The sequence below is a fragment of the Pangasianodon hypophthalmus genome, chromosome 8 (assembly GCF_027358585.1).
Source record: "Pangasianodon hypophthalmus isolate fPanHyp1 chromosome 8, fPanHyp1.pri, whole genome shotgun sequence".
Taxonomy (NCBI): Eukaryota; Metazoa; Chordata; class Actinopteri; order Siluriformes; family Pangasiidae; genus Pangasianodon; species Pangasianodon hypophthalmus.
Window position 1 is genome coordinate 10,225,137 of NC_069717.1, and position 24,628 is coordinate 10,249,764.

At 39.3% G+C, this 24,628-nt stretch overlaps 1 protein-coding gene across 4 annotated transcripts in view; it reads left to right on the forward strand.

The window, feature by feature from the left end:
• Nucleotides 1-1,766: 1,766 nt before the first annotated feature.
• Nucleotides 1,767-24,628, forward strand: part of slc16a1b (solute carrier family 16 member 1b) — a 28,421-nt gene continuing 5,559 nt past the window's right edge. The window contains exons 1-3 of one of the 4 annotated variants that reach the window (XM_026918623.3): nt 1,768-1,920; nt 6,591-6,651; nt 17,463-17,757. In XM_026918623.3, the coding sequence (XP_026774424.1) occupies nt 17,541-17,757 (217 nt within the window). In that variant the 5' untranslated portion in view covers nt 1,768-1,920; nt 6,591-6,651; nt 17,463-17,540. Of the gene's footprint in view, nt 1,921-6,043; nt 6,136-6,590; nt 6,652-17,462; nt 17,758-24,628 lie in introns of those variants that run through there. The other 3 variants (XM_034306548.2, XM_026918632.3, XM_026918615.3) reach the window with 3 other exon arrangements.

Here is a 24,628-nt window from a genome sequence, read left to right on the forward strand (position 1 = left end):
TTTTTCAGCAATTTATGCTACAGTAGCTCTTCTGTGGGATCAGACCAGACAGGATAGTCTTCACTCCCCACACACATCAGTGAGCCTTGAGCACCCATGACTCTGCCGCCAGTTCACCAGTTCTCCTTCTTTAGACCACTTTTGTTGGGTTCTAACCACTGCATACTGGGAACACCCCACAAGACCTGCAGTTTTGGAGATGCTCTGACCCAGTCGTCTAGCCGTCACACTTTGGCTCGTGTCAAAGTCACTCAGATCCTTACACTTGCCCCTCAATTTAATGGTCTTGAAGGTTGACAGTGACTTAATCATTAAGGGATGCACTGTTTTGTGAAGTTTGTAGTTTAAAGATTTCAGTTCATTTTTCATGTATTTTTAGCTCAGTGGTTGACAAACCAAATCTGAGAGTCACAGTTTAAATTAAGATTCAGTTCATGAAAGAATAAAAATGTAGAGAGTCTGATATACACTGAAGTAACAAGTGAAAAATAAAATCTGTCATTCATTGATAACAATCAAACCAAGTATGTAAAAAAGATAAAACAAATAACTGGAATTCTACAGATGGAACAAAATCCCAGTTTCAGCAAGGGCTTACACTGGGTTTATATTACCTTTAATTATGCAAGATCATGCCATTGCCCAATGATTTACTTCTATTGCCATAAGGTTTTATGTTCCTTTTCTAGTTATGGATTCCACACCCATTATTATACTGAATATAATATTGCAACGTCCTTCAGATAACAATGCCCTGGATTTCTTTCCTATACAAAAGCAGTATTATTGCCTTTGCCACCATTTTCAGTTTTCAAATGTTTTGCAGCCAGGGACCTTTTTAACCATTAAATAGATTCCATGTACCCCCACTGAACATAATCTATAACTATTCAAATATTAGGCTCATTGTTTCAATGTGTACAATAATATCTTGCCTTTTTATGGGAGCTAGGAGCCATGGAGCTTTGTATTCCTGAACTTTCCACCATCAGAATGTTCAACATGTATATAGATTTACTTGTTTTTTTCAGTAATGTAAGGTTTGGATTAAACCCATTCATTTCAAGATACCAAATGGGCTAATTTCAAGATACCAAATGGGCCAAGATAGTCAAATGGGCTAATAACTTTAGAAACTGATTAGGAGAACTGTGTTGTGATATCACAACTGTTAAAAAAAAATTAAACACACACACACACACACACACACATACACTATGTTTCACAGACCCCTGGGGGTCTCCAGGCCCCACTTTGAGAACCGCTGCATTAGGGTGGACAGCATGTTAATGTAATATTTAATCATGATTAATTATCATTCTATACATTTCTTATAGTATTTTGATAGTGTTTAGGATGTTTTGGGATTTTCAGTAGTGTAGTATTGAGGAAGACAACTTGTTTAACACACTTGGAAAGGAAAGTTCTCCACTATGTCCCTGAGTCTTGCACTTGTTTACTAGTGACAGAGAGAGGAAAAAAAAACTCAGTAAAAACACACACAGATCCCAGAGGAAAGCTTTGCAAGGAACTGAGCTTTAAGTCAGTGTTACAAAATGTTGGGGTATCTCTGACTCTGAAGGGCACGTTTTAATCTCCTCCTCTTCTACTCTTCACTCAACTCAGCCTGGTGAGTAAAAGGTGCAGTGACGCAAGGCCAGGGCTGGGTCAGTCCGGCGCTCTTGGACTTGCCTGTTGAACCCGTAAACGAATTTCAAGAGGTTCAAAGAGGCCGGCTGCTGTTATTGGACACTCGATCAAAGTGGCGCGACTAACGCGCATGCGCACAGGCCAATCCTCCAGTGTGAAAGGACGAGCTTGGCTTCAGCATACCTATGTACACGTCCACCCGGAGGCGAGCACACGCGGTCTGTCGGGGCTCAGATGAACCTCTACAGGAAACAGTGACTCAAAAAGCAGGTGAGAAAGATTTATGACTGACAAACGCGTACTTTTTAATTAGCTACGTAACCGTCCTGGTTAGTTAGCGTGTTAGCTTTAGCTCTCAGCATCCCTCGTGCCTTCTTTGTACAGGCGGTACTATGGGTATGAATCGGTCCAGGTTTTTCGCTTCATTCCCGTTATATTTAACCTCTGGCTCTGTGGGCACAATTATTTAACCAGTGACGAAATATACTCTTTATCTGTCTCTCATTAGAAACCGGAATACGCGGTTTCTAATTGTTTTGTTTCTAATTTGTATTGTTAGCAGCGCGGCTAACTTCTTGTGGATGTTAATGGCGTTAAACAGCCCTGCGGTAATTAAATTCGCCCGCGAGCCTCTGCTCTGCTCTGCTCTGCTCAGTGGCGTCACGAGTGGCTCACGTGCACGGACTGAGCTCGTGTGTGTTTGTGAAGAGCTGTTCGTCGTGTTCATGACCTTCATGGTGACGAAATTTCGAAGAATTAAAATAAGTTAAAGGTTATATCCTCCTCCCTGACCATCTCCTCTGATTTGTAGTAGAAACTTGCTCTAACTCTACTGTTACAAGGTGAACTTTCATCTGTCCTAGTTCGCCCTGTAGCCCGTATTTATTTCTCCTCAGTGAGTGAGTGAGGCAGGCTACTGTTGCAAGTAGTCATTAAACTCCCTAGTCAGAAAACTCCTATAGGATTCCTGTAAGAAACTTGGACAGGATACTAATTAGAATTTTAATCATATTATGGAACATTTCTCTAAGCTTCGTATAGGAATTGTCTACACGTAAATATCCTGTAAAACCACTTCTAGGTGGATTTTATGTTTCCAGTCTGAATGCTGTCTAATGCATCCGGAAATCCCAAATAGCTTTTTATTCATTCCATGTGCTCACTACATAGGGTTTAATATAATCATAGTCTAAGCAGTGCTGTGGAAAATAAGTATTTTTTAGAACTGAATAATTTGTCAACTATTTTTTGGATAGTCTAAGCAATTATTCCATGTTCCAGTGGGAACCAATTTAAATTACAAATAATTTGACAATATTAAATAATGACCTAAATGTAAGATTGAAATAGTACATATTTGTCTCTGTCTCTTTTATGTAATGTTATTAAATCAGTAGCCTACAAATAGACGTCTATCTTATCACTAATCTGAACAAGTCGAACTAAATCTAGCTAAACTTAACTGCTCTCATTTAAATATTCATGCATCATCATCAGCATGCTGCTGTAAAAAGCAGTAGCACAGCGTCACGGTTGAACACATAGTTAGTGTGACTGCTACTTAATAACATTCCTTCATTTTAGGTTTTTTCCACCAGAAAGAGGTGTGCATGACATCTTGACCTCCTGTTTTTTGTTGGTTACACTTACAAGTTCATTTTCTGAACCTTTTTTTTCCACATTCAGTCTTATTGCCTCTCGCAGCCTATGTGTTGCACATGAAATTGGTTGGTCTGTTTCTTGGTTTCATTAAAAAGAAATATATCTTAACCATGTTTAATGATGTTTAATGTTTAATTTCTTTGTAATCGTGATTGGACCATGAAACGGTGTAACGAACAACAGTCAGTGGTGGTGCTGCCCCCAACAGCTCAAAAGAAAGCAACACGCTGAGACAAAAAATTTCTATAGATGAATTTTCATAATCGGTTTACTTGATTTTGTTGACTAACTTAATGCCACTATATGCCCAGTAGTAGTGTAACGGGAACAAAATGGATTTTGACAAATTTACTTGAGTAGGAGCAACAATTATCACTATTAAAAGTACTCCTAAAATCCAATCCAAATACACGCAAGAAAAATTCTCAACAAGTTAAACATTCAAACCTAAAACGTAGTGAAGGCGATTAGACAATTAGGATTAAGAAATCCTAATTTTGTTGAAAACAAAATGTTTGTTTTAAAAGTTGCTGCTATTTCCCAAGACTTTTTTTTTTTTTCTGCAAATAGCTGTGTTGTACAAAACTTAGGTGATAAAGTTAAAATATAACACCACAGTATTTACAAAAAAAAAAAATACAGCATTTGATTTGTTAACAGATTGCTAATGTGTCAGTCTGGCTACATGTAGGAAAGTCTGTGAAACCTGGTCAGTCATCTTTTTATTCAGTGGTTGCAAAAAAAAAAAAACATTTAATGTCTTCGCAGTGCTTACACTTGTATTGTGCCCCAGTGTAGTTATTCCCACAGCTATAAAATTTCAAATGATTGTTTGGAAAAGTTTATGGGAGTGTGTGGCATTATCACTATGCGTGCAGAACCAATGTAGTGTAAAATCGGATGCCTCATAAATGGATTTCTAGCATATAATAACTGCTCTCTTTAAGAAGTGTAGTGAATACAGCGCATGCTGTTGGTGACTCAGGAAGCAAGCAGAAGCTGCCCTTGAAGTTAATCCAGTCGTAATTAACCTTGCAATACACAGCAGGGCCCACACTTCGTCTACATGCTGCTGGGGCAAAGTTCTTGTGTTTCTCTAATTAATGTTAGAAGGGTTAAGCAAATAAAGGACATCAGATAACACAGAGTCTTCCAGTCTTCATGTGCCCTACATTTTGTTATTGAATCATACCTCATGTCACGCTGTATACTTGCTGCCATTTTGAGCACTGAATAGGAGACTGACTGCATCAACGTTACTGTGTCTGTGGTTCATTAAGAAGATTCACCTTCAGTTATACTGACAACCGGCTGCCCTAATACACTTCACTACATATAACACATCTTCAACAAGCAGTAATGCAGCGTCCTGTCATACTGCTTCATAGCCATGTTGGGTAGCTAGCTGTGTTACTGGTCAACTGGGAAGTCTATTACAGCAACAAGTAGTGCAATGTTAGCAAACGTTAAGTAGCTAGCTGATATCAACTTGCGCTCCCTATAATGGGAATGGGGTTATGTTTAAGATAAATATGAGTATATGGAAAACAAAGTTTTTGTCAGATGCGCAAGATGTGCAGATGTATTTAAAAAAAAAAAAAAAAAAAAGTCGTCGTCTTACAGTTTACTGATTTTGGTGAGTAATTTGGGGGGGGTGGGGGGTTAACATTCTCCCTAATTTACTCTTGGCCAATTCCCAATTAGGTCTCTCATATACGACAGCTAGCAACCAGGGAAGCCAGCCAAATGCAGCTTACTTTTTGAACTGCTGTACATGCTGAGTGACGCACTTGGAGGAAAGAGCTAGCCGCCCCTTCTGCATACATGACCTCACAGCCATTCCTGATTAGCTAGTGCCTGTGAGAAGCCAGTGTAACACACCTGGCTGCAGAAACTACTGTAGGCTATGAAAACAGGCAGGCATAAAGACAAACTACTTCATGCTTATATTTATTATGTTTTATTATGTTTATATTTTATTTATTGCATGTTAAATAAATGCAAATTGAACCACTAAATAGTTATTGCCTTTTGAGTGTTTTAGTGGAATCTTTAAAAGCATTTTTCTCCTTTTTCACTTTTCAAATTTGGTAACTCAAATGCTATAACTTTGCCTGTAGCTCAACCACAGTTAAGAGAAAAACCTGTGCTAAGGAAGTATAGTATGTCGTATACTAATATCTAGTATAGAAGATAATGTCAAAAGTGCACCATGTGAAGGGTGGTCCTTGTTTTTCTAGGCCATCATGCATTTTTATTTACAGTTAAATGTTTTCTGATATTAAGCCTGTAGGTTTTAAAATAATGATGCTGTGGTCGTTGGCCAAGTGCAAGCTGTAATGTTGCTGTCACTATGCTTACCACACAAGATCACCTACCATATGAAAAACTGGTGATTGTGAACGCTGTGAAACGCCGTTGAAACTGCAGATGTTTCTTGGCACATTTGTAAAGGGCTTGTATCCTACATTGTTTTTGCGTTAATGTTTTATCCCTGAAGTCCACTAACAGTATAACATTTGTGTGGCTTTATGTACAAAAAGTTTTTTACATGACCGTTTCCAACTGCTCTTTATCTCTCAGAATTATACAGGCTGTCTTTAATCTTTTGCACTTGCACTTGTAAATGAGCTCTGTTCTAATCAGTCGCCTCACATGTGAAACCACACCCTGGCCTCCTAAGGGGTGCAAAACTGTGTAGGAAACTCTGGTATCATGTGCTCAAATACAACATCTTTGAGTCATGTTCACATAATGAAACTGAAGGAGAGGACAACTTACCAGCACTACCATGCCATGATTACAGCATGTCACTTCAGAATGGTCAGTTTTTACCTTTATTTATTATTCTTATGTCTTGCAAGAGAAGGGCGCAGCAGCACTCAACGACAATGACCTTAGACCTCACAGTCTGTAATAAAGCAAGAGCTCAATATCAATATAGACGCAGATTACCAGCATGTCACGTCTTTATGTGGTCCTAAAAACAAGCAGATTGGGTAGGCTGAAGCTAGTTGGCCAGCTAGCATTAGCACTTGAGAACAATGCATACTGTGTAAGAGATAGCTGCCTCATAATCAGCGGTCATACTGCATAGTCATGAATAGATTATACTACTAATGAGTTGTGGGTCTGCTGTTGTGGTCAGTATAGTTGGAATTGCCCTATCCTTTAGTTCAGTACTCAGTCTGGTCTGATATGTTCAGGGATGTTGGAGAAAATAAACCTCAGGCAGTCCAACATTTAACTGCATGCTGTGACATCTCTCTCTCCAATAGGTCTGCAGTGAGACTTCAGTGTGACTGGGCGGAGCTAACCTCCTGAAACGTGACTGGGCAGGTATACTTAAACATGTTTGATTCTGTGATGCTGAAGAAATGAGAAATCCTAAAGAGCTTATGGACTGGGGATTGAGGAACCGAGTAAAATTCGGATTTCTGTGATGCTGACCCTTTAAAATGGTCATCTAGCAATCTAATAACAATTACAATAGATTGCGTCGATTAGCGAGTCCCCATACTGTTGTCAAGCCTCGTGTCCATCAGTTGGTCTTATCAGTAATGACCATTTAGAGAAGCACTCTGAAGTTGATTTTCGACTTTTCAGCATAGCTGTGACACTTGTAGTGCTTGTAGGAAAGCACGGTTTGGATTTTTTCATTGACATCAGCTTTAATTTATTGATTTAATATGTACACACTCCTCAGACCATTAGTCTGTTTGGATCCACCTGAAAGAAGCAGATATTTGTGCTGGGTGTGTGTGTAGTCACTGCCATGGCAGCACACCATGTTGTGCCATGACATTGCAGCTGATGTCAGGTGAATGGAAAGTTTTGTCTATTGTTAGCACTGTGTGAGTGCCAGAGGTCATCAGTTGTAGATCATTAGAGGTCAAATTAGAGGTGGTCATCTTGGCTATAGGCAACATTGTGGTATGAAACAGGCATGAGCGGTCTATTTTTGATCAGTCAGTGTTGAGTGAATTCAGGTCACATTATTTTTTTTCAGCATATAAGTAACTAAGAATAACAGCCTATAGAGCTTGGACCAGGGACATTTGTGTTATGGTGGCTGGATGGGTGTTGGGAAGGTGTGAAATAGAGATGGAGTGAAACGAAAGAGGCTGTTAGTGTTGTGGGAAGAGATGGAAGGAGGAAAAGAATGAGGGCCACTAAGGGAGGATGGAGGCAAAAAGAGCCATTTCTTATTTGAGGTGTATAAGAAAAGAAATTCAAATGAGAATAGGGGGTGGCTTTGTATGTGTGTGTGTATTGTGCAAACGGCGACGTACGTGTGTGTGTAAGGGAGAGGGAGGTTGGGTGGGAATCCTGAGTGCCATACCATTTTTGGGCTCACTTTGCTCATTGTCCCTGTTAAGAGAACAGTCTATGGCCTATGGGGGGGCGGAGTGCATTTGTGTTTTAAATGCTTAAGATGGGCTAGTCAACCCATAAAATTGCTGTATATGATTAAGCACCTTGACTTGTTCAGAGTGCCTGGGTGAAACATTCCAAACAAGCTCTTAATGTTTCACAGACAATTAGTCCACATGTACAATAACAATCTGATCATTTAATGAGTTAAACAGATTATTCAGTTGCTCATGTACACCGCATGCTACAATCTTTTAATAGTATTACAAAATTAATCAGATTTCTAGAAATTTGGAAATGACACATGCAATTCAGCCCAATAATCAGATTATTCATTATTATTAATTATTCAAGAAAGAACAGCATTAGTGTACACAGCTCCCGAATAAACATTTACCATTAAACCAACTCGGGTCACTTGAATCACAAGCAACTCACAAGATGTCTGTAAAATTATTGATTAAAAACCATATAGTGTGTATGTTAAAAGAAAACATTGTGGCTATTAATGTCACTGCTACTTGGTTGATAAAGATTTTATTACTTACAAGCCACTCAATTTTGAAAAATAGCAGTGCTACCACCAAGCTGACAAATGTAATTATTGGGCCTTATTTGTAAAGAGATTTTTCATAAATTGTTCGCAGAAGGATTTACACAAGGCGTGGTATTGAAAGTCCAGTTAGTTCTGTTTGTAAAAATGTTTGTATCTGTACGAAAGCTCCTGAGTTTGTGTAAATTTATTTGTAAGACGACCTGCTAATGTAAACCTTGTTTGAGCTTCAAGTTGTAGAATTGGATTGAATTAGTGTGTGAAAAGAGCCTACAAAAACATTTACTTTACTGAATGATTAATAAATGAGGCCCATTGAATGGACCATAAGATTACTTAAGTGTTGGTCAAGTTGTTTTCAGGTTTATTTCGTATACATAAACGGTCAAAATTGAGAAGTCCTGTAGCTGGACTGTGCCTCTTCTTATGTCTGGACATAAATCTGACGTGAGTCAGGTTGCATAACATTACAGATACACGTTGTTGCCCTGTTGCACTTCACTCGTGCGGGAAAATGCACGTCTCTGGAGCCGGCTTTCCCAGTTGCGGAGTCATGTGAAGGTGACTGGTCTGGCATACTGGGTGTGTCAGGTTATCATGATTTTCAGAGGAACTGCTGCAGAACTGGCAGAGAGGTGTGTAGAAGTTCCTGGGAATGGCACAAGTTGCATCAGTGTGAATGTGATTGACTCGACTGAGACTGCTGCAGGGCTTAAATACAAGTGCCAGTTTAATCCTTGGCCACCCTATTAATTCCAGTGTTACTATTTTTATTAAATAAACTGCCTTGTTCTTTGACTGAATTACAGGAGTAGAGGCAAAACTGTCCCTAACGGTGCATATCACTTATCATGAACCTAAGTAGGAAGTACATTTTTAGCCTCCCTTCTCAAATTGCCCTTCGCTTGATGGACAGTGTGGGTGGTCCTGCCCATGTCTCTTGCTTCACTCACACTGTATCTACGATGGCAGCATTACCAATGTAAAAATACTGATCACAGTAACAGGAAGTATAGACTTCCTGTTTCTGTGATGTTAGGGTTGCACATGTTCTGGTAACTTGGTACAACATGCAAGCTTTAGAAAAGCTGTTTGCTGATCTTCAGGAAAGAAAGAAATCAGCTCATGAAGCTATGGATTGTTATGATGGCTATTTCTGTTAATAGACATTCTAATTATCCAATATCATTGTAGGAATTCTATTGAAACCCCCTGTACCTTAATGAACATTTTAAAAGGATGTGTTATAAAAAAATGCCAATGCATAATTTTTTCTGACTCTTGTGATGTTGCAGTGTCAGTCATTTCTTTGTAGCTTCCACTTTCACTCTAGTACAGTGTCTCCTTTCAGTACTGAGGGTTTTCCACACTGTACCTGCTATAGGCCCCTTATTCACCACTGGAAGGGTTTCATATTTACCTAATAATTACCACTCCACAACCAAAAAAAAAAAAAAAAAAAATAATGTAGCATCCTGAACTGGACCTTGGAAGCACTGTGTTAATATTGTAATCTGATAACATGATAACTCTTGATGACGTTAAGGATTTTGAAATCGCTTTCCACTTGTAGAAATTTGCAAAAAGAGTCACAACTTTTCATTCTCAGTTTGTGGTGACTGCGACCCTCATTAAACTTAGCCAAATATACTATATTTAGTTTCAACTTGTAAAACTAAATGGCAGCTGGTAAATGGTGTGAAATGAAGGCTTAGTGTTAGCAGTGTGTGTCTCACAAACATTTAAATTGAGTTGTTATTGAGACTTGGTTCTAACGTTTTTCCCCATGGTGTTAAGGTGGAGGTGCACATGGGCATCCTGATTTGTGTTCTTTACTTGGACAGTGCACTCTGGTAAGGGTCTCTGTGTGAGTAATGTGAGAGGGTCTGTGTGTTCTGTACTCAGCAGATTTCAGACTGAGTCACGTCATTGCTGACACACACCCCCTCTGACACACAGGCACACCTTCACCCATGTCTCTGGTGACAAGCCCTAACCATGACTTGCAGATTATCATTTCACAACTGATCACTTTCAGGAAACGGAGAACTTTTAATTCCAAATTTATCATCCATATTATACCTAATAAATCATATTAGGTCCTGGAGTTTCTGTCTTTGTGGGAATGGTGGTGGAAGTGTCCTCCTTAGAATTTTCAGCATGTTCTTATGTTTCAAAAAAGGTTTTTTAATTAATAAACATGAAAAAATTTGTTTTAAAAGCTTGAAAACCACCACCAAGAGTTTTTGAGTGAGGTGGTCTGTATCTGGTTCCAAGCAAACTGCGGTGTGGTTGGATTGGAGTGAGAAAGCGATTTGAGCCAACTGAAGGAAGTGAATCAAACGTGCCTTGAATTTTGGGGTGCGAACTGACCCATGAGGTGCAAACCGAGAAGAAGGACAGAGGTGTAGTGCTGCAGATATGTGACGTGTTGTGGATGGACTGACAAACAAAAAGGGAAATTAAACAGTATATGCGATACAATATCTTAAGCTTAGTTATTTAAATGATTATCTAATAGTTTATTTTTAGCACCGCCTCTGTGTTCTTAATGCGTGGGGAATTTCCTTTTTCGCAGTGTAATTTAGTATCCCATAACCACATTAAACTAGAGTCAGGAAATCATAATACAATATTTGTGATAAATTTGCTATTTTAAGTTCCTGAGTTAATACAATTGTTTGTTTAGCTTCTGTAAGGAACTCTGTCTGTGTGTCTGTATGTGTAACTGAGAAATCGGTCAATGTGTCAGCAATCCAGTTTTTTAGTGCTAATTTGGATCCAAAGCTAGTAGCTTGTGCGTGATTCAGCTCAGGGTTTGAAATAATCAATATTGAACAAGACCATGCAAGCCCAGTTCAGCTGTAAAAGCGTTAGCCTATCAAAACAAATTTGAACTGGCATATTTACAAAAATGAATATAAATTTTTTTTAAAATTCAAATGTTTGATTGCACATTTTCCCTTTAGATTCCTAACATACAAGTCTATAAAATCCCAGACCATTTGGACAAAAGACCTTATTTCTTTATAAAGGAGAAGGGGTCAGACAATAGGCATCACTAGAGTTCTGTCGTGAGAATACCGCCAAAATTGCTGTGAGAGAAAGAATAAGACAAGATGTAGGCTGTGTTATAAAAGCATTTAAGTGCCTGGGAGTCCAAGAGACCAAAACTGGCCCTGCTCTCAGGGAGGGAAGGATGGCATACTCTCTCGCCCCTATCAGTCGTAGCGATGATGGCCAGTCATGGGCGTCTGTGAGCTCACACATGCAGAACTGGGCAGATATTGCTTTCCGAGTGTGTTACGCTGCCCCTTGACGTTGCAGGAGCAGCAGTTCTAAAAAATGCGTTCGGGTTGGCTTCACGTGCCTCGTAGGAGGTACGTGATAGCCTTCGCCCTCCCTGGTGTTAGGGGAGGCTATGACTAAATTAGGGAGAAAATCGGGGGGGAAATATCCCCCCAAAATAATAAATAAAAGCATTTATGACCGTGCACTTAAGAATCTTGCAATGATTGGTGAACAGTTCTGTTTTAAATTAATCAGAAACACTGAAGTTTATTATAAAATTATGATACTGCTGTGTGCTTAAGAAAGCAAGTTTTCAGCATCCTTGGCTTTGTTTTCCATGAGCATGTTAACACAGACCTTCTAACCTCATCAACCCTACACATGTTTGAGACCAGACCCAGCCCATGCTAGATAAAACATGGACCTCTACCCAGCAGGACTAAAGGGTGGGTTGAAGAACAGGCCATGACATTGCAGTGAAGTTCAGATTTAAGTGTTTTGGGAGGAATGCTAAGCTGATGCCTGTCAGATGGAGATGAGGCTTGGGAGACAGGTCATGAAATTTATTTAGATGGTACTAGACACATACACCCACACTGGGTTGTGGTGTTTTGAGAGGAGGTACATCCCACTGACCCACCTGATTACATTCTTTGGTGTGGCCTCAACACATGGAAGTCTTTAAGGAACACCATGGGGAGCTGGAAGAAGGAATCTTGTACTAGATCTCCTAAGACCTCCAGCCAAAACCTACATTAAAAACATAGTGTAGACAGTGTTAATAAGATAAAGTGAGTTTATCGACTGTTTGGTATTTCTTGGCGATGGCGATTGTTTGACTGGCAGCCAAGATCCTCCTAAGAGGAATCTTGGGGATGAGGTCAAAGATTAGATTTAGAATTACACAATGTAGTTGTTTCTTGTAGTTTTCATGTTTGGAAATAGACTGTTTATCACCACTTTCATAATAAGCTGTCTGGAAGAGTTGCAAGAAAGCTACACTTCTTGAGAGAATCCCCCAAATTGCAGTGCCTGAGCTTTATAAAGCATCAATAGAACTACAGTTGGCTTCATGTGTTGTCGTGTTGAATTTTGCTAAGTACCAGGATATTTCAGCCCCAAACCTGGCTGCCAGGTTCAGACTGGGCCAAACACAACTCCACAGAAACACAGAAGTGTTATGCAAGGACCATCTCACTTTCTGGATTTGAACCCTACTAAAACCCCTGTGGTCTGAATTGAAGCGGGAAATCTACATGCACAAATCTAAGAAAATAAGAGCTTTACATATTCTACATGGTGGAGTAGACTGCTCTATAGGTCCATCTGTAAGTGTCTGCAGCCTTGTTAAACATTACAGGAAAAGACTCTGTGCTGTTATCTCTCCACGGGAGGAACCACACAATAATAATTGTAACAGTACCAATTATTTTGAAGAAAAAAAAAAGCACTACTTAAACTGTTTGGAGGAAAAACAAAAATAAATAAATAAATATATTAATTTTTTTTAAAAGTAATAAATTATGCTTGTATTATTTGAGCACAAAAGCTTACTTGCATATATTGGTCTTTTATTTATTAATTTTTGCTAATTTTTATGAAGGGTGCCAGTAATTGCGGAGAACACTGCTGGACTCTCTGGGCTGAAGATGTGCTACCTGTTGCTGCTGCTCTTGACTGCTGTTCAGATGCTTTGCTTTTGGCCCTGTTTGTTTGGATATTTATGAAAGCTAAGCTGGGCCAGATCAGCACAATCAGGATACATGTAACCAGAAACCATGGAATGGCTGAGCCAGCATTTCTGCAAGAAAGTAGCCTTGCTCTCCTAGGCCCATTCAGGGAATAAGGGGGGTTTTGCTGATTAGTTATCATAGCTATGCTGATTGAGCACTGTGTTAATACACATTCTGCAACAATGTTTAAGCTCTTCTTGTGTCAGCAGGTAGTAAGCCATTACCTACAGCCTGACACACTCCTCCTTCAGTGAAATCTCCCTCAGTTACCCTGAGTTTCTCTGTTGTATGCCCTCTCTGACCTATGCGACCTCTGGCATGGAGCAATGAGTTCATCAAGTGCTCCTGTTTTCCACAGTGGAAAAAATCGTCCCAGTATGTTTGGACTCGCATGACTCTCGCATGACTCTATTTTCTCTCTCTCACTCACTCTCTGAGTATGCACTTGTAAGTGTACAGTTGTCCAGACACTGAGTAGGGTCCCTGTAATAGTGCTGCGTGTTGCAGTAACTATTGTCTGTGGCTTCTTCCAAAAGGTATTCCTTCAGTTGGCAGTTTGATGTTGGTGGTGTAGAGCACTAACACCTCAGCTGAAAATCTCCCATAGGTGTTCAGATCTAGTGACACTGAAGGCAATAGCATATGATTTACCTCAATTAGTCCTCGAACCATTCAGTCAGGCTTCGATCACTGTTGGTGGGGGTGGAATCATCCTTGAAGAGACTAATCCCATCAGGATAGAATTGTTTAATCATAGATCGGTCAGAAGAGCTTTGTATTGATTTGCAGTGACTCTTCCCTCTAAGGGGACAAGTTCCGGCAAAACGCCTCCCACAGTATACCACAGCCACTGTTTTGTATTGAAGCACGTGGCAGTTGTCTGATACTGTCCAATGCCAGAGACTGAGCTATTGACTGTTAGTCATCGGGATCCAACATTTCTGCTCTGTTCTGAGATACACTTCAGCTTACAGCTGCTACATTCAAATTTCCTCTGGCATCCTATAATCAAAATTCATCATTTTCTGGTTGAATATATTCTATTCTCTCAGCTAGTCTTAGGATTCAGGGTAGGGATTTTTTAGGAGTTATAGCTAGATGAGATATATTATTAGTGAATACTAAAGTTCAGGGTGGTCATAAATGTTCACATAATTTAGTCAAACTTGACCATCCTGAAATCGCCCTGGGGAATTTCAGAGAATTTAATAAAAAATGGTGGAAGTACTGTATGTATGCAGCTCTTCTTGCATAAACCTCACTGAGAGATGTGTGTGTGTGTGTATAAGAGAGAGATGAGTGTTAAGGCAGAATTGCCTCAGAAGGAGCACAACAGTTTGCTGACTGTCAGTTATTAGTCTTTATTTCACATAAAATGTGATCCTTATCCATGTCTTCAGTGATTGTAATGCCTATGCCGTGAGTCTCCATTCTTAAATTTTAACATGTTTTTTTTTCTTTCCTCCCCCCAAATAGCTCTCAAATTAAGTAGATTATCAGAGTTAAAGGCCTTTTTGAAATTGTGTTTCACAGGCTTCAACCGCACCGCCAAGTCACAACAGCACTCACTGGACCATCATTGTATTTGCGGCACAGAAAAATCACTTTGTTCTCAGCTTAATTTTATAAAAGCCTTGCTTGTGCATTGTGGAGTCCTGAAATGTGCGTTCCAAAAGACAGCAAACATTCATTAAACATTTACAGAGGATCTGCCAGCACGTATGTTTGTGCAGGTTGATGAAGGCTAAGTAAGAGTTCTTCACAGTGAAGAGGTCAAAAGTCATGAGTACACTTGTACACAGAAATGCACATCTTAATGGAGGCTTGAGAGACTGAGTGTACTTCTTTGTGTAGGTAATCCCAAGGTGGATAATTTTCCACTATTGTGGAAGGAAGCAGTTTAAAATATCTCTAACACTTTCAGCTGGGATGGGTTTTTCTTGACGTTATTGGTGTTGGTAACATATCCTTAGTGGCCTGTTTGTGGATGGACAAAGCATTAGCCTATGTCCAGACTTTTTTAATCATAGTAGCTTATTGGACCTACTTGTCTGTTAACCTGAAAGAAGAAAAAGTGCTACTCCTTATTTTTGCAAAACAAAAGTTTTTAATTTGGTGTGTTTTGTTTAAACATAATGTTTAAACATGGTGGTGTGACTATACCACACTCCGCTCATTCTGAATCCCACTGTCTGCTACACTACACACATCTGGCTGAGTGTAAAATGTTTCTTTTTTTTTTTCTCCTCTCTCTCCATTAGCCTGAATATTTAGCATGCATGAATGACCTTTTTAGAATCAGGAACACACAGGTATGTGGAAACACTGACAAAGCCGAGGGCAGTATAACTCTCCGTCTGGCATCTCATGGTTAAACCCATCAGGGGGAAAACAGTGACTAGCTGGGAAAAAAAGTAATGTCACTTACATGCAATGTGAGGACAGAACACCATCTCGTAGCCAAGCGAATTTTTGATGTACTATTTTAGAAACTTTGTTCAAAGAGAAACAAAGTTATAGATCCTTTTTTTTTTTTAAGAGTTTTTTTTTTGGGCATTCAGTTCTCTGACCAGTTCTAGGATTGCTAATCTTTTGAGCACCGGCTAATTCACATATTTCCGTTGAGGAGAGATGCATCCTGGGAGCTAAGAGCTTAGTTGAGAAGCATCTGAATCTTTAGACATGTTTCATTAAGGCACCAGAGACATACGTTTTCTCTCTTTGTGTCTGTATAACGTATGTACTTTCTCTAAAGGCTCAACCGTGACCTCTGGCTTCATTGCTCAGGCCCAGAGATGCCGAGACAGATTTAGAAAGCTCACCATACAGTGAGTGAATTGGGTCATTGAAGCTCAATGAGCAGTGAGATGTCTACTGCCTCTGTAATGTCCTCTGGCATCTCTCCAGTCAAGTCCCAGACTGACCGTATTCACCTCAAATCAGAGGAGCTGTGAGCATGTTTTATGGTGAGAGACTCACTCTGGGTTTGTCTTATGTGTAAGCATGTGTGTCTAATGAGGTCTGAATCTTGAGTACAGTATGAGCCAACATGCTGTTTAAAGGTAATGCTGTAATCCCTTGGTTAACAAGGTAATGATTCCTGGTCTCGCAGCAGACACTTCACATCACTTTACATCGCTTACACTCGCACTAGAGTAGAGCGCAGCACAATGACCATGAGGACGGTAGGAGTTAATGAGGTGTCAGCATTGGTTAAAGAGTTACAGTGTTTTTGCTGAGTATTGGATAAACAGTGAGGAACTGCACCTGTAGTGATCTAGGAACTTGCTTACAATATAAACTGGCACTTTCTGAGATTCCTGTTATTATCTGGACACTGCTCATAATAGGTAATAATAATTTTTTGTAATATTTTGTAAGGTTCTTCTCAAATTATGACAGTGGGCCAATCAAATGTGGAAATTAAAATAAATTGTGTGGTATATTCCATGTACGATGCAAAAAAAAAAACAAAAAAAAAAAAAGTCAATAGGGCACTTTAGAATTTGACCTAACTTAAAGACGGCGGATATTACATGGATATCACTTGCCTAGGTTACATTGGGAAGAGTTTCAAATTGCTAGTTCCAGCTAACTGTTGCCAAAATCACAAAATACACCAATACTAGAGAAAACACATTTTCTGAAGCAAACCTGGCATCTTGGGTACTAGTGTTTTGGTTATGCTAGATGTTTATTTCCCTGGAGGATATTTAACGTTTAGTGTTGCGGTATGTTCTGACCAGTAATCGCAATCTGCAATGTTATACCATAGGCAGTTTTCAATATTTTATACATCCGTTAGCATGAGCCATGTTCAGTGGATCTACTGATGTACACTTTGAGAGAGATTGCCATGTAATGAGAGGTTAATATCTCATTGGCTATCCACCCTGCGTGTGCACTTCCACATACACTTGTTGGTTCGATTTGGAAGCAAACATTTGAACACTACGACAGTGAGGAGGGTTTTTTTTTTTTTTTTTTTTTTAAAAAAAAAGCTGAGGAGTATGATTACACAGAATCCTAGTCTCACCATCAGACATGTATAATAAATTGCTGGGTTGTTGCGTGTAGGTCTGTAGCACAAAAAATGGTCTTTGGTTAGCTATTTGCGATGTATGTGAAAATGGTCTCTTTTCTTTGAATTTGTGTGTTTCCAGACTCTTAACGATTTCTTACTCTCATCTCTCTCACAGGCTGACAGTGTGTGTGTGCCGCCCAGCTGACTGTGTTTTTGCCGCTCCTAATTGTTGTGTGCGAGTGGACGTGTAGCAATGCCTCCAGCGACAGGCGGTCCAGTGGGCTACACCCCTCCAGAAGGGGGCTGGGGTTGGGCCGTAGTAGTCGGCGCTTTCATCAGCATCGGCTTCTCCTATGCCTTCCCCAAGTCAATCACTGTGTTTTTCAAAGAGATCGAGGTGATCTTCAACGCCACCAGCAGCCAGGTCTCGTGGATCTCCTCCATCATGTTGGCCGTCATGTACGGAGGAGGTAAGTGGTTTTTGCTCACTTCAGCTGCATTGCTCTTCCACTTTCGCCTCTGGCTTTCTACTACACAGAAGTAAAATATGTAATCAATCACAGCTGTGTTTATGTTCAAACAATGAACTTCTGTCTTGTTCTGATGTGCTACTGGAAATATTATGTATTACATGACCTGAAATCAAAACTGACCTTTACATGATTAGTTAATGTCCCTGGTCATATTGTTTGATTCATCAGTATCAGTATAAAAGACAAAAGTCTTGTTTTTACTGAATCCTTTGACTTTAAATTACATTGCCACAAATGCACCGCCTTCCCCAGCTATTTCTGTGTAAAGAAGTGCTAACTTCATGTTCACTGAAATAAAAATATAACTGACTGAGATCTGAGCAGCTCTAGCGTACATTGCAATGTGTGCCAACTATTGGAAGCAGGTTGCTGCACTTTGTCTTAATGTCTAAGCGCTTCACTTGGCAAAAAAATGCTGAAAAACAACTTCATTTCATTTCACATTGGGATTAACAAGCACCACATCTATGGAGTCCCCAAAATGACAAAACTCATTAATAGTCTAATAGGTCAAAATATACAAAATTGTATTATAGAGTAAGTGGTGTTTTTTTTTTTTCTTCTTCTTCTTCTTAAAGCTTTATTTTCTAAAGTCTAATTCAGTGAAATAACTTATTTTATATATATATATATATATATATATATATATATATATATATATATATATATATATATATATATAACTGTCCCTTTATTTTTTTTTATCTCCCTTATTTTATCCAGCACATTTACATTTATGTATATCTGATTTAAATCATGTAATATTTACATGGAACACCACTTCACTGATTGTGTAATAATGAGAAAGGGGTGTGACCAAACCTCAGCACTGCCAAGCTGCCAATGTTGGGCCCTTGAGCAACGCCCTTAACCCTCTCTGCTCCAGAGGCGCTGTATCATGGCTGACCCTGCACTCTGACCCCAGCTTCTTAACAAGCTAGGATATGAGAAGAAAAGAATTTCACTGTGCTGTAATGTATATGTGACAAATAAAGGCTTCGGCTTCTGCTTCTACAGCAAAGCAAAGTGTCTGTGTTGACCACATTTTCTTCATCAAGCAAGCTGCTGCTGATGGAAGTTAGAATTGCTCAAAGAGACATCAGCGCCTAAACCCAGTGAGCAAGCCAAGGGTGACTGTGACAAGGAAAAAACAAGAGGAAAATGCCTTGGGAGGAGCAAACGTTCCTCCTCTGGCTTGAACTGTGAATCATGAGTCACTTTCAAATCATGTAGTGTATGAATTCTAGTTTACAGGTGCTGGTCATATAATTAGAATATCATCAAAAAGTTGATTTATTTCACTAATTCCATTCAAAAAGTGAAACTTGTATAATGTATACATTCATTCCACACAGACTGATATATTTCAAGTGTTTATTTCTTTTAATTTTGATTATTTAAACTGACAACTTATGAAAACCCCAAATTCAGTATCTCAGAAAATAAGAATATTGTGAAAAGGTTCAATATTCAAGACACCCAGTGCCACAATCTAATCAGCTAATTAACTCAAAACACCTGCAAAGGCCTTTAAATGGTCTCTCAGTCTAGTTCTGTAGGCTACACAATCATGGGGAAGACGATGGGCAAGGAGGGCAAGACACAAAAGCTCATTGCAAAAGAGGCTGGCTGTTCACAGAGCTCTGTGTCCAAGCACATTAATAGAGAGGCGAAGGGAAGGAAAAGATGTGGTAGAAAAAAAGTGTACAAGCAATAGGGATAACTGCACCCTGGAGAGGATTGTGAAACAAAACCCATTCAAAAATGTGGGGGAGATTCACAAAGAGTGGACTGCAGCTGGAGTCAGTGCTTCAAGAACCACTACGCACAGACGTATGCAAGACATGGGTTTCAGCTGTCGCATTCCTTGTGTCAAGCAACTCTTGAACAACAGACAGCGTCAGAAGCGTCTCGCCTGGGCTAAAGACAAAAAGGACTGGACTGCTGCTGAGTGGTCCAAAGTTATGTTCTCTGATGAAAGTAAATTTTGCATTTCCTTTGGAAATCAGTGTCCCAGAGTCTGGAATCCACGTTGCTTGAGCTCCAGTGTAAAGTTTCCACAGTCAGTGATGGTTTGGGGTGCCATGTCATCTGCTGGTGTTGGTCCACTGTGTTTTCTGAGGTCCAAGGTCATTGCCGCAGTAATTCAGGCAAAAGGAGCCCCAACTAAGTATTGAGTGCTGTACATGCTCATACTTTTCATGTTCATACTTTTCAGTTGGCCAAGATTTCTAAAAATCCTTTCTTTGTATTGGTCTTAAGTCATATTCTTATTTTCTGAGATACTGAATTTGGGGTTTTCATAAGTTGTCAGTTATAATCATCAAAATTAAAAGAAATAAACACTTGAAATATATCAGTCCGTGTGGAATGAATGTATACATTATACAAGTTTCACTTTTTGAATGGAATTAGTGAAATAAATCAACTTTTTGATGATATTCTAATTATATGACCAGCACCTGTATAAGGAATGATGGGTAAGGGATAACTGCTGATTATGACCCACCAATCTGCTTCACCTGCAGTGAAGATGGAGCAGAAGCTTAAATTTACTTAAACAGGAGCAGGGCTTAATTCAGCTGTCATAATAGTGACTTTTTTTTTTTATCTTAGGCTAATCACTGACTAATTGTGGTTAACACTCAAGAAAACTTCCTTCCCTAACCGGTATTCTGCCCTGCTAACATTTTGCTGGTCCATCATTTACCATAGCTACACACAAGCCATCTTTCACAATATACAGCCATTATATAATGTATACCACAGCATATTTTATATATAATGCTAAATATAAGACAAGTGAAGGCTGTTCTCCAAAACTACTGCTGTCTCATTGGTCTGGTGTGAGGGAAGTGCTGGTGAGCTATTTTGAGTGGAGTCACACAGGTGTCATGACGGTCGTCATGGTAACGAGGACTTCCTGTGAAACTCTGGTGTTGACACCAGGTGGCTATGAGAAACCGAGAAAGTATTTGAGCAGCCGAAGCATACAAATACTAAGATCATGATTCTGAGTTCCTGAAGAGGGAGTAAAGCCTATTTCTCAAACACTCTTGGCGCACTTGATGACTTTATCTACAGAAGTGTGTTGGATTCAAGTGTGAGCACATCGCCATTATAGCGTCAGATGTCAAGAACATTAGACTACACAGTCATATGTCTTTCACAGAGATCAATAAATTCATTCATAAATTCATCGACCCTCTCTCGCAGTATATTTATTCTCTCTTCTCAGTCTCGGGCTTTTGCCTAAACTTATTTGGGACAGTATTTTCTAGTTTGTGTATTTTAATATTCATACTGTGTTTCTGAACTGTTTTTCGACATGAGAGGTGTGTCGCTCAGTCACACCACAGTAGAGTTCTCAGTTCTGATTATTCAGAATGTGTTGATTAATTTTCTGTAACAGCAGCTTGTTCACAGTGGACTTATATGTTGGATGCTGTACATAATTCAAGGCTAATAATCAGTGGATTAAAAAAAGGTGTTATTAAACAATGAAAAATGTACAACTGTTGATATGGTGGAGTCTCAGGTGTCAGTGCATTTTAATGGTCAGGAAGTTTTCTGTCACTGGAAAATCTTCAGGACAGAGGACTGGTTTTTCTGGGTTTTTCCCGGTCTAATGACACCGGATTATAAATAATTCCTTTCTATAATTGTGTATTGTGTAGTCAAAAAGTGCACTTGTGCAACCAGGAAATTCATTATGGTTTTAACATGAAGTCTGTTTTGTTTTGAAGTTATCAACTGTAATGTAACTATCCATTTTATTTGCATAATCAAAAACCTGTCAGCTATGAAGTTTCCTGCTATGGTGTTGCTTTGCATCAGGGTTAAAATTTTGACGTAGATTCCACTGTCCTGGAATTAGACCTTCAATGGAGTCTTCCTCAAATGGACATTACACAGAATCTAGTTGCTCAAGTGAGAGATTTATTATTAAGCTTAATATCACGAGCTTGGGAGACCACCTTTAGTTAAGAAGTGTTCCCCCAGAGTGCATCTCGGCATGACTCAGGGTACAAGAGTTTTTATAGCATCAGACTTACACATTTATTTGGATAGAGAACAAAGAACTCAGCTTCTCATTGTTAATAAAACAAAGCCACATATGGAATAGAAAGCTACTGCTAGAGTAAGGAGCAGAAGAGACAAAAACAAGATTTGGTTAGCATGGGTGGCCTTGGATGTAACTCGTAGCTTCATGGCAGCTGCAACATCTTTGAGAACCTTTTGTGCTTACTGCCTGACAGTTACATACACTCTTAATGTCAAGTCACACAAAGAAGAACACATGGTCGGAATGCATTCATAACTCGCATATATTTATGTAATTGTTCATTAAATGTGTACACACCTAAAAGTAAGATTAATATTTAAATCACAACCCCACTACATCTGAATTCAATTGACTTACAATTTCCATAATAAATTATAATGGAATAAAATGGCTTGGTTTATTGTCAAGTACAATACAAATAAGTTTGGTCTTCCAGGATCTGACACAGGTTCTTGGTTAACAAGAAATAGTTTATTTCATATTATTTCATAGTTAAGAATAACACTTTGAAAAATGATGAATCTGTATATGCAAAATTACTCCATATGAAAGGTCTGTAGTTCATTCCAGTGCAACTAACCACCAAAGACAAACATGACTAGAAGTGCGAGCAGGAACAGGATCATTACTACCCACACACGATTACTCACACTGGCAGCATTATAACTTGCGGACACAAGTTTCTGCACGTAGCCTCTATGCCACTTCACATGCATGAGTAGCTTTGGTAATGCCAAAGCTACAGTCGAGCTATTAGAGTGTTGGGAATTGAACAGAGCAGTTCAATAAAAGCATTATTACATCCATTAGGGTATTCCTTTTGATAAATGCCCTGTTTCATTGAACGTGTTGGCAGCTTTGGCAGGATGGTGTGAAAACTTCCTGTGATGTCGGTACTTGTATGGTTTTAAGATTACATCCCTCCAAAAGATTTACGAGTTGCTTGCGAATTATTAGGAAACAGAAACAACAGACTCGCTATGTAACCAGTATTATGGTACTTTCACAAGATAAAATACATGCATTCCTGATTGAGTTCCTGTTTCCTCCATTTCACCAATTGTACCCTAATTACACTGATGTTACATTAAATCTTTAGACCTCGGCTTTGAGTGAGTGCCTACACTGAAAGCTGTATTGGTTGTATTAGTCTGACCGCCATCCTGACCAAGCGTGAGTAATGCAGCCGTTTTGATGGAGGGGAATGTGTGGACATGAGAAAGGAGACTATGTGTGAAGCACTGAAGCAGATGGTTTATATTAGGGGACTGGAGCTGAGCCAAAATGCAAACTCTCGTCAGAATGGAGTGGTATGGAATCTGTCCAACTTGATAGGAATGAAAAATGTCTAAATAACAGCCCTGCATCCTAGAGTCTGTCCTCAGGTTTTCATAGAGGTTACAATGTGGATTTTGTTTAAACTGACCCACTAATTTAATTTTTCCTTTTTTTTTTTTGTTTTTTTTTTTTCCCCTTCAGATGCTTGTGTTGTAGTTACTGCCTCAGTGGGGATAACCTTTGGCAGCCTCACAGCTCCAGAGTCCTCTTTCCACACACACACACACACACACACACACACCAAGGATATCCGATTAGATTGTGACTTCTGTATTTGGGTAAATCCCTGAACTAGCCCAATCACAGGATTTTAACAGCTAAAATCTAATCGGATCATTTGAAACTCTAACATAAGAAGGATAGTCTACACTTTCCAACAGTGCTTTTCTCTTTAGACTGCAGGAGACATAGCAGAATTAATTCAAGGCTAATTTGTAGGGGCTTAGAGGCTTCCCAGGCTTCGCTTTGCTTGTGCATATAATATATGGGATATGAATGTCTTTGGTTGTCATGTAACAATCAGCAGTTACGTGTTATTCTTGCTGGTTATAAACGGTTACTAGACAACACACTAGTTTAATTCATTTATTACAAACATGAAAGGCATTTGCTGTAAAACATTTGGCCAGTATCTCCTACATGAACATTTTTAACTGCTTAGAGAAGTGAGTTCTGGTGTAATGGTTGCTCGACTTCTTCAGTCCAGAAGTGTCTCGCTCAATGTAATTACTTGATGATTTAGCAAACGGGATGGTTTGATTGAATCACTTTGACACTTATTAGGGCAGGATGAGAACATGGTGCCTGTAATGAAGTGGACACTCTTCATTAGGATGTGTGTGTTTTTGTGTGCATGTGTGAATGAATGACGAATCATGTCTACTGACTATAGTTTGAGTCTTCAAGGTATCATAATGAATTACCACGTACTGCCTTCCAAAACGTCTGAAAGTTGAATGTGTGTGTGTGGGAGAGTGTGTGCATATGTGCACTGATCTGTGCTTCCATTGTCCTGGTTTGTAAGGGAACGTTTGTGTGGTCGAGTACAGAGCCACGGAAGCCTGTCGGAATATATTAGCGTATCTGGTGGTCGATTGGAGGATTACCAAACCATCTTTGCTGTGACTGGCTGCGTTCCCAGCACTTTTTAGCTCACTGGCCAATTGTTAGAGGTCGTCCTAGTTTGACGAACTAAGACCAGTTATGCAGTTTGGGTGTTTTTAATAGGTGTTTGAGCACAGAGACAAGTCTGAGCTGTTTCCTTATGCAGGCTGAAACTGAAAATGAGCTGTCTGTCTGAGCTCAAACACACTACTACACAGACCGAGAACATGCCTCCCTCTCCATTTAACTAGAAATAAATCTGCTAAGAATGTGAAGATGCTGTAAATACTTAAATCTTGT